Source organism: Montipora foliosa, chromosome 14 (genome assembly GCF_036669935.1).
Source record: "Montipora foliosa isolate CH-2021 chromosome 14, ASM3666993v2, whole genome shotgun sequence".
NCBI classification, from domain to species: Eukaryota; Metazoa; Cnidaria; class Anthozoa; order Scleractinia; family Acroporidae; genus Montipora; species Montipora foliosa.
The window spans coordinates 4348034-4358033 of NC_090882.1; the positions used below are offsets into that span (position 1 = coordinate 4348034).

A 10000-nucleotide genomic window follows, 5' to 3' on the forward strand; every position below is an offset into this window, starting at 1 on the left:
CGGTTAAGCGTATGCGTGGGACACCTAATGGGTCTTATGTTTGGTTACCATGGTAATTCAAGTCGTAGTCGTTCTACAAAGCGTCCAGTATGACCAGTATGATAGACGTGTTAATAATAATAATAATAATAATATTAATAATAAATCGATGGATGAGATTCTTTGATTTGCAAGTAGACTTGCAAAAATGAATACGAATTACTTTCCAATCTTGCTTCCTTTTTACGCTCAAGTAACACACTAAATCGATGCAGTACTACTTATTTCTTTTGCTAATTCCTTCAAGCTGTTGTTAACACTGAGGATGCCGCTATGTTTCCTGAACGTTCTGGTAAAAAATTAAAGTGGTACTATGATACTTCAATTTTTCATCAGATTTCGAAAGTGTTTTCCTAACACCCGCCTGGCAAAATTCTGAGCTTTGATTTTATCCAAAGAAGGTTTACTTTGATGGTAAGTTTTGTATTTCGCCGTCCGCCATTACTCACGTTAAAAACTGAGCGACTGGACCTCAGAGGGTTGGATCTAGGGAAAAGTGACGCCATTCACTCTACAGCTTAAAACTTCGGCGTGCTAACGCAGTTTATTATGTATGCAAAACACTAGTAAAAATCTGAAAGCCGAAACTCCCTTGCTGTTTATTAATTCAGTCGCGTTCAAAAGCATTGCATTCTTAAACTAGCGAGTCTTTGACGTCATTTTCTCCTCGATCCAGCTCTCTGAAGATTGTAAAAGAGGAAAAATCCCAGTTAAAATAAACAAGTGTCTTTTTTTAAATTAAAGCTGAAAACTTAGGTAACATAGTTTTGAATGTCAAAGGAAAAAAGGATTTGATTTTTTTTAATCATAATACCACTTTAACGACTCGTTTAAACTTTGTTTGGTGAAATAAGTTAATAATCCTTTAAAATACGCTTTAGCAATTTTGTAGCGGCTAAGAAATGGGGTACTCTTTTATAACTGCCATTAGTTTTGTTGAAAGGTTTTTTCTTTCTGGGATTTTAGGGTGTCGCCTCAAATAACACAAACATTGTAAATTATAAATTCTAAACATATAGTTGTCATGTGAGACTAATATATTTATGTGAAACTGGATGTTACAGAAACAGCCGAAATCGCCAGCTTTCACTATTGCGCTACCAAAGAAGCCGAAGATGGGATTTTTCTTGTAAATAACTAAGGTCTCTGATTGAGACGGGCTTTCATAGTGAACGAGGAACTACACAATTCAAAGTTAGAAATGGGTGGTACATTTGGAGAAGCAGCACCACAGAAAAGTATTGCTGAGTACCACCTCCCATAGACTCGGAAGTTAAAGCCCTCTTTTACTTGATTATAAACAGCACCACAGGAGAGAACTACTCATTAGCTTTCATTTGAATGGTAATACATAACGATTTCACCCACAGACTCGAAAGGTAGAACCACCTTGTACTGCGTAATAAATAAAACCACAGGAAAGTACTGCCTAGTAATTTTCATTGTCTGTAGCTTCGAATCCATTTGGCAGCTAAACGCTGTCACATTCTCTAAAAGAAAATGGAGGAGTAACCATCTGCATCGAGAGACCACTTGACGTTAAACGTTATAAAACCTATTTGTTTGTCAATGAAAGGAAAGCTAGTTCCTGGGCTCTTCTCGATTTTTTTTCCCGCTTGCTGAATTTATGCTTGGTTATGAAACCTCTTAAAAGTTGATAGATTTAGCGCAACTTGTCCCAAAATGTTTCACATGGGTTTGGAAACGTTTTGGAGTAATTCATATTCGCGTTCCGCCCTTGTTTTGGTCATTTATTCAGTTCACACAATGCCTCTGAGGAAGAATTTAATTGTAATTGTTTTTGTTCTATGTTTGTTCTTGAATAAATAAATGTTTGGATGTCGAACGCTTGAAACTGTTTTTGTGTTTTCAGTTTCAGTTTTTATTTGCATTTGTATAAAAATATCATGTTTAGCGTTTTTTAACGTAACGCGCGTTTCTCTTCCTTAGTCACAGGATTTGGTATCGCAGGTGTATGTGGTGGAATTAACTGTCAGAATTTAAATCAAAATGTTTTTTTCATTCCCATGCAAGACATCTGGGGCCTGTTGCTCGAAGCCTGGTTAACGCTAACCGTTGGTAAAGAGGTATCAAAACCCATAGGTTTCCATGGTATTTAACGTAGGTTAGCGTAAACCATGCTTCGAGCAACCCGGGCCTGATCGTTAGCTCTTGTAATAGAAACGCGGGCTCACGAAAGGACGGTGGAGCGGTCATTTCTGGTTGGAAAGGGTCCAGCTACTGATTGTGATTCGGATCCGCCACAGTGAGGTGGGACACTTCATAAAAAATACATAACCTTCCGTTAGATCATAGTTAATAGATGTAGGCTGGTTATGAAACTCGACAAGTTTCTTTGTTTCATGTTTTTGTTCGCTTTTTTGGCCTTGACCCTGCACAAAACCCGACAAAAACACGCTTTCTTCGGCAGGACAACCAATCAAAAGCTTCGACTAATTTATTCGAAATTAACTTGCGAACCAAAAACAAAAGATTGTGCAGGGTCACGGTCGGTTCAACATCTAATTGCGACTGTATTGTTCCTGCTTTTGAAATACCCAGGGTTTCATAACCAGTCCCTAGATTAACTATGGTTAGATTGACGAATGTGTAAAGAAACCTTGCTTTTTGTTTCATTAAGATACGAATTTGCTCGCAGAAGGCATTACGCTATTTGCAAATTCACTTCAAAAGGTAAAAGAACTTGTTAAACGTAGATAAATCTAACTTTAAGCCTTTTTGCTTTTATAGAGCGGTTTTCAATTGAGTGTCGAAAGTAATTAGCGAATTGCTTTGGTTTTGCATTACTTCATTCAGTGATGGGTTCAAAGTTCTCGCGCCACTTTTTTAACCAATCATAAGTGAAACTAAAGCCAATCGTGGCTCGCGCGTGCACATCTTCCCCGAGCTTTGTGTCGGCTGCGTGTAATTACTTCGAGTTGTGATTGGTTTACTGGATTGCCTCCGTCCTTTTTGATTGGCCAAAGTAATTACTTTGATTTTGGTTTTACGACACTCGATTGAAACTCGCTCTAACGAGCCATTAATTAGCCATTAAAAACTGGCAACTTTTTGGGTGGCAAAAGTGCTAATGACCCGATACATTCTTTGTTCAATATCTCCTTTTCAAAGCATAATTTCTCCGAGATTTTCTGTTATATCGGGTTCAAATTTTTCAGACAGCCACTGATGCAATGCACTTTCAATATTCAGTACTTTATATTCTTGGCTGACTGAATAGAACACGATAGCCTTGTTCTAATGAGGCAGAGTATGTAAGCAAAGATTCCCGTACACAAAATGTCACCCTGTAAGGTCGTTAGTAATTAACCACTCTCGAACAAAAGTGCTTAGGCTTAAATAGTGCTGGGGCCGGTTCCTGAAAGGTGTAACAACTCTATTCCAGGGATATCTTTACCCCCCGGAATAAATTCTCTTCTGTTTTTTCAGAATAGCAGATTTATATCTGGAGTAACTTTTATATCAGGTATAATTTATTCCTCCTTCCAGGAAAAGGCCCCAGATTAGTACTCAACACCACAAACGATATCCTTGGGGCAGCAACGAACGACCGGTTTTGGACCTAAAGTTGTTTGTCAGTGTAATTGTCATAAAGTGTCCCACCTGACAGCAAAATCTCGGTGATGAGCGAGGGCCATCTGTGGGCTTCAACTAGAACCACATCACGAAGGAACACAAACTGTGAGAAATATACATCGTTCTCGGATATCTTCCGAGTTTCACTTAGGTAACACACATTCCCAGTGACTTTCATAGTTGAATTATCTACCACAGCTTAATGACTGTGTCTTCTAAGAATAACCCGCGTAATGATTAAGGCTAAGTGCTTTTGAGTGGCCCCACTCAAGGTTATGACTATTTCTGTCCTGAGCACAGTACAACGAAAGAAAAGTACACCATTGTAACCAACGAACTCCAACCGCATTGTACGAACGCCACTGGCGAACTGAGCAAAAAGCTGATGTCGAAGGTGTGATTTGTCGCAAGAGACATTAAGGTTATTTTGCGGCAAATGTTTTTTTAAATAAAAGTGGTTGCTAAAGTAGTTTCTTCACCCTTGTCATAAATTTTGCGATTTGGTGATTTGTTTTGTAAACGAAGCAATTGAAAAAGTATTTACTTAGCCCTAAATTTGTAAGTGAAACAACTTGGAGGACTTTGAAGCCAAATGCTGGATGAAATGGTTTTTTTTCTTTTGGAGCCGAATCCTAGTTGATCTTCGTTTCATCCACAAATTCATTTTTCGGATTCAAACTGTTAATTTCGTGGTACAAAAATTGTAGGCCTTGTTACTTAAACTGATGAAAATCGAAGGCAAGTTTGTTTTCCGAGCGGATTTTCACCGAATCCATGTTTTACGCGCATGTCTCTACACAACAAGAAAGTTGATAGACAAGATTATTTTTTAAAGAAAGAAAAAACCGTCCCAACTGAGTACATCTTAGACTTCTTTTAATTTCGGTTAAAGAGCCTGTACATCATTTTGATAATTTTCAAAACGTTTACTCTGTCTATCACATTGATCATGTGAGGCCATTTTCTCTTCTCCACTACCCTTATACACTATTAAACGAAAGAAATAAGTTATTCTTAAATTATTTAAAAGGAAAATTTATATATTTTTATTCTTTGGGACGATAAATATTTTAACCAATACATTGCACATTTTGTACACCATAAAGACTTAAGATATCCGGATTCGTCGTGACGAACTGCTCAGACGAAATGCTTTCCATTTCCTAGCTGTTAGTTTTCCAATGATGTAAATTTGATTGAATATTTGTTTGAGGCCAGAGAATCAGTTTGAAGGCTTCATCTTCAAGTGTTAAACGCGGAAATGTACCTTTGCTAGAACAAAACAGCACACATCCCATTCTTTGCATTCCATATTCGCAGCCGGCGTCTGCATCGAATAAATCACTTCGGAAAAGAGTGATTCTATCATGTGTTGCCTTACGATGGAGATAATAAACGAAACATTTTCTGCTAAAATAAAGAAATTGCCCACTTAACTAGTAGAGTACACTGAATAGAAACACTGACAATAATACAGAAATCCATTTTCTCTTCACAAAGAGTTATTTTGTCGGTGCAATGCTCTTTCTTCTCTCCTCCGGCAAATATCTCGCAAACATCTCGAGTAGATCAAAATCATCTGTTAAATCGTATGGAAATTTGTTCTCGTTGTTTTTAATGTCTGGATTTGCCCCACTTCGAAGCAAGAACTTCGTTACAGCGACGTTCCCTGCTTGAACACTGTGATGAAGTGATGTGCAGCCTTGTTTATCCTGCATGTTCACATCTGCTCCCAAAGTTACAAGCATTCGGACACATTTTAAGTTACCATCCTTAACAAGTTGATGAAAATCCGGGTTGCTATCTCCGCCTTGGGCGTTAACTAACATTTTTGTGTCCACGCTTGGTCGCTTCAAAAACTGACTCATCTCTGAGGGGTCGCCATCTTTGACCATATCATGGAATACCAACTCGTGTGGAAATTTCACTCGTCTATCCATAACTTCCGAGAATCGACTTGGCAAGCGAGAACTTTGTAACACGCGTTTATCTCTATGAAAGCAGTTTACTTCAATCACACTATGATCCAAGTTGCATTTCTTAATTTATCGCCAGTGAAATCCTGTGATAATGAATTCCCTTAAGTTTACTTTTGAACGGAAGACAGCGAACGCCACTTATTGTATTTTCTATAACAGTCGACGCTAACTTTAAGCTCATTGGTTGACTTAGAGGGGGTATATTTACTTTTCTCTATTTCGCGAAAGACATTCATTGTCCTACTTTCGTAATATTAAGGTAAACGCGTGACGTAAGACATTTCCAGAATTTTCCAAATCGTTTCGAGAGCGAAGACTAAATATAGCAGATTTAGTTCCGGATGAAATGAAAGAAGCACAGAAAATGATAACTTTTATGCAGAGCAATTTTGTTGTGATTTACATTCTGTACAACTGCCGGGGACTCACGAAATGTTGCAAATGAGTTGACTGCGAAAAGAGGAATTCAAAAATGAATCACGGCTTTCTTCACAATTATTTGCTTCTTATTTGCATTGTCCACCTCTTTAACGTCATTAAACAAAGCATCACTTTGAGAAAAAATCCGCTTTTTCCATACTTACGTACACAAGATTTTTCTAAATGGAAAAGGGATTAGACAATTGGCACTACAAAGGCTGTATTGCGCGAAAAATAGAAAACGCTTATTAAAAGCTTAACCTTGCGGGTACCGAGGTCGAGGTTGTGTACATACCCCTTAGAAGTCTGACAGCGTCTTATTCTGCGAGATATAAATTAATTAAGTTGGAAATAGCAATAACATTTATTAACCTTCGCAAAAGTTAAATAAAGGCTGACACGAGGATGATGAAATTCAGGTAACAAGACGTGCTGGAATTCAACGTAAGATTCATTAATTAAGCTTTGCTGTCACAGAAAGACGTCAAACGGTTGCCTACTGCGGTTGTTAAAAATCAAAAGAACCCTCCGCTCTTTTTTAGTGCTTGCCGAGAACTTTTCCCAAGGAATTGAGCCAAAATCGAATATAGGTCTCATTGAGTCTAGCCACACAGCAAATTTGACCACGACGTTTTCCGGTTTCTGTAAACAACAAGTTTATTTCCTCCCTTTTGTCGATGAGGAAAAGTGTTGGGCCTGTTTCGGCAGCCTTCACTCAAAGCTTATTTCGTCCCGGGTTTTAGTCTCGTTTAGCTAGTCACCGGATAGCAATTCTTGTGGAGCTTGAGTCAAAACACGCCTCTTATAAACCGTGTTCGAGGGCCGTATTCTGTAAGTTATGGCCCTCGTTTTTTCTAGTTGATTTTATCAACAGGGAACAGTAGAGCAGCCCGCGTGATTCCGAACGTATAAGCTTGTGGTTATGTAATTTTCCTTTTTATTGATGTAGATTTACAACATACTGTCCACCTTAATTTCCGTTTCATATAACACCAATCAAGTGAGAACGTAAAGATTATGATGAAAATAATGTAACGGCAGATCAGTGATATTTTTCTATCATTCTTTGAATCAAACGTTTGTGTAAAGCGCGTATTATGAGATAATAAGTAAATCCTTGCATAATTAATTGGCACCGTTGCCGGGATCGAGAATGGATCAGAATCTTATAAACAAAAAAAAATATCGTGCAACACTTGCTTGGTCTCGAAGAACGTTGTTACACAGACCTGGAGTGGAAATTTCATGCTCCTGAGTATGGACTTTTCGCAAAGATGAATAAATTTCTGTTGTCTTTTGGGTGAGAGAGAGTCTGAAGAGAACGAGACAAGGTTAGGATTAATTTGCTTCTTTTGGCAGTCGGTTTGTCGTGCAATAGAATGGATTTCAATAAAGTGACGTAAAAGAAAAGTAATAACTTGGACAATCGAAAAAGACGCAGAGATTCAAATAAGCTAATAAAAACGCAAGCCAAACACTTCCGGCTGGGGTGAAGCGCGGGAAAAACTTGCGACCACTCGTTTTGGTTGAAAATTTGGCGCGAGATTTTTAAGCCAATCACTATATATATGCGCAGAAATACAAATAAAGCATTTGCGAATTTATTTTGTACAATCAATAACAAACAGCCCTGCAGTGAAAAGAAAACAACAACACAAATTAGAAATATCCCTAAAACCAAGTTTTAAACAAAGAAACAATTGCATGAAAATGTCGAGATTTTTAATTATAAGCACAGGATACTAAGGAGTTGACAGTCACTTCACGTTTTTATTTTCACGCTACCGACGACAAAAGTCGTTTATAAATAACTATCAAACGCCCCAAATTTGGTAAGGAATATAATAATTTAAGGAAAAAAATATTAGTAAAAAAGAGTTCTTTTTTCAGAAAGCTTAGCAGTTGGCAAAGGAGAGTGACTTCTTAAAAATTTAGTATAGAAACTGTGTAATATAAATGATTGATTCAAGAACGATTTTCTACAAAAATCTTTAACTAGGTTTTTTTAATCAGACAAGGGAAAAATAAACAGACATGGTTAGCCACTAAAGGTTATTGGTAACAAAAGAAAACTTAATGCCAACAGTCCATGTAAATGTTCACTTCTGAAATTGGTTATTACAAAGGTCACTTTGTCTTTTTTTTTTCAAAACGATTCCAAGAACGAAATTTGTGTAGTTAGACCACAGTCACACAACTGGGCTGCTATTTCAAAAGTTTCCCGGTTAACTACGGCACCGAAAATATGTAGTTGGCGTTTTAAAAAAGCGCTTTTGAGTTATACTACACACGCTCTTCAAGGGAGTTTCCACTTTCGAAACGGACTAGCTTTAGATGGCTAGAAATGATGTTCTCTATAATTTCTCTTGAAAAAATATCCAAACTGTTTCATCGTTTGAAGAAAAAAAAGGATCTATTTTGTTGTATGTTCATCTTCTTGTCCGAAGATGAGACCTGCTTTTCATTTAACTAAAGCCAGGTGTTGGTTTCTTTCTTTAAATTATTGCTTGTCTGCTGCTCTAACTAGTTCGTTTTCATCAGTTTAGACATCAACGTTTTGAAAAGTCAGTGCATACTACAAAAAAAGCCTTTTCAAAATATTTATGCCTCCACGTTTGAAACCGTTTTCGGGTGTTTATTTGCGGAAGATACGCGAGAACGAATACAGAAGTCCGGGTTTTCAAACGGAAACGTGTAAATAAGAATTGGTTCTTGGAATCAATATGAATTTGCGGCTGAAGTAAATTTCTAAAACGGGTTGTGCGCGACTCTGAAAAGCACGCCTTAGATCAGGGTAATATATATTTTAACTGGAACAATTTCGCTCCCGTCTGACCTCCATCCATACTGTCAGCCTGACGGGTGGTGACATCCACTGCGTGACTTTGTGAACTGTGTTACATGAATCCAAACATGGACATGAAGGAGTTTGCGTAAGCCATGGGTCTCACATCCGGGTGAGGCTGTATTGGAAAAAAAATATTTCTCTTAGAAATCGTTTCGGGGACGGTCCTCGTTAGGAAGAAATAACTATTTGGATTTCTCTTTTAAACTGTCAGCATAATAAAACATGGTATTTCTTTTAGTTGACCACTGAAAAAAAGCCATCCTTCGGCGTTGCATCTTCGTCATTGGATAGCTATTAGGGAGATTTAGCATCAGGTTTTTCAAGGGAAATCGCAAACCGCAAAATATCACGTGACCAAGGTCTTGCCGTCGCGTTTGCGGTTTGCAGTTCACGTTTTAACCGCGGAGAAGGCCTCTAGCGGTAAGTAACTAACGGCAAGGTTTTTTGCCACTAAAAATTGTACAGTCTCACGTTTAAAAGCACGAAGTAGCTTTCTATTTCCACCTTCTATGTGCTAGTTAGATTTTTGAACTCGAATGAAGTATTTATATTTTTTGGGCGATCAAAGTGATACACTTCCACTTGACAAAAAAAACAACATGGCGGCATCAAGCCGAACTCCTTGCTAAAGTTCGAAAGCCAGGAAACCTGAAACTGCAAACGGCTAACCGCAAACCGCAGCTTGTGGTTTGCGGTTTCCCGCGAAAAACCTGATGCTAAACGTCTCTAATTGTGTGGTCTCCCGACAAAAGCGCTCGGAAAAAATGTTCGACTGCTGAAAGCGCTAAATTTTTAACAAGAATGCTATAAATTCCTCAAAATTATGTTTCATTTACACCTTCAAAAGGTGGGTTGCACATTTGCTTATGAACGATGACAAACTACTTAAGGCGTGCAAAATTCTATTGTGTCAAAATTAACATGAATATCTCAGCCCTTTATTTAAGTCCAAGGTTACATTAAGTTAAAGAGCGAGAGAAGAAATCCAGCGGTTTAAATGACCAAAAGCGCACGAAAACGTCTTTTGCGACCTTCGTTACGTCGAGTTCACAGACGGAAAACGCGCGAAATTTTTCTGGTCGCCTTTTGCCACGCCAGAAGCCACATAACTTAAAGC

General features: G+C 38.0%; 3 protein-coding genes across 4 annotated transcripts in view; 1 reads left to right on the plus strand and 2 right to left on the minus strand.

Moving 5' to 3' along the window:
• LOC137985277 (transmembrane protein 87A-like) overlaps window positions 1-1894 on the plus strand; it is a 40646-nt gene extending 38752 nt beyond the window's left edge. For both annotated transcript variants that reach the window (XM_068832847.1, XM_068832846.1), the window contains one exon: window positions 1-1894. This exon is cut by the window's left edge and continues 53 nt beyond it. The gene's annotated coding sequence lies outside the window, so the exon portion shown is untranslated.
• A 2750-nt stretch (window positions 1895-4644) lies between these two features.
• The window catches only part of LOC137985278 (serine/threonine-protein phosphatase 5-like), a 20649-nt gene continuing 15293 nt past the window's right edge, over window positions 4645-10000 (minus strand). Inside the window, exon 16 of the mRNA XM_068832848.1 lies at window positions 4645-8998. Within this exon, the coding sequence (XP_068688949.1) occupies window positions 8933-8998 (66 nt within the window). The 3' untranslated portion in view covers window positions 4645-8932. The remainder of the gene's footprint in view (window positions 8999-10000) is intronic.
• Window positions 5139-5576, minus strand: LOC137985532 (protein phosphatase 1 regulatory subunit 27-like). The gene has a single exon (XM_068833151.1). The coding sequence runs from the start codon at window positions 5574-5576 to the stop codon at window positions 5139-5141; it is 438 nt and encodes a 145-aa protein (XP_068689252.1).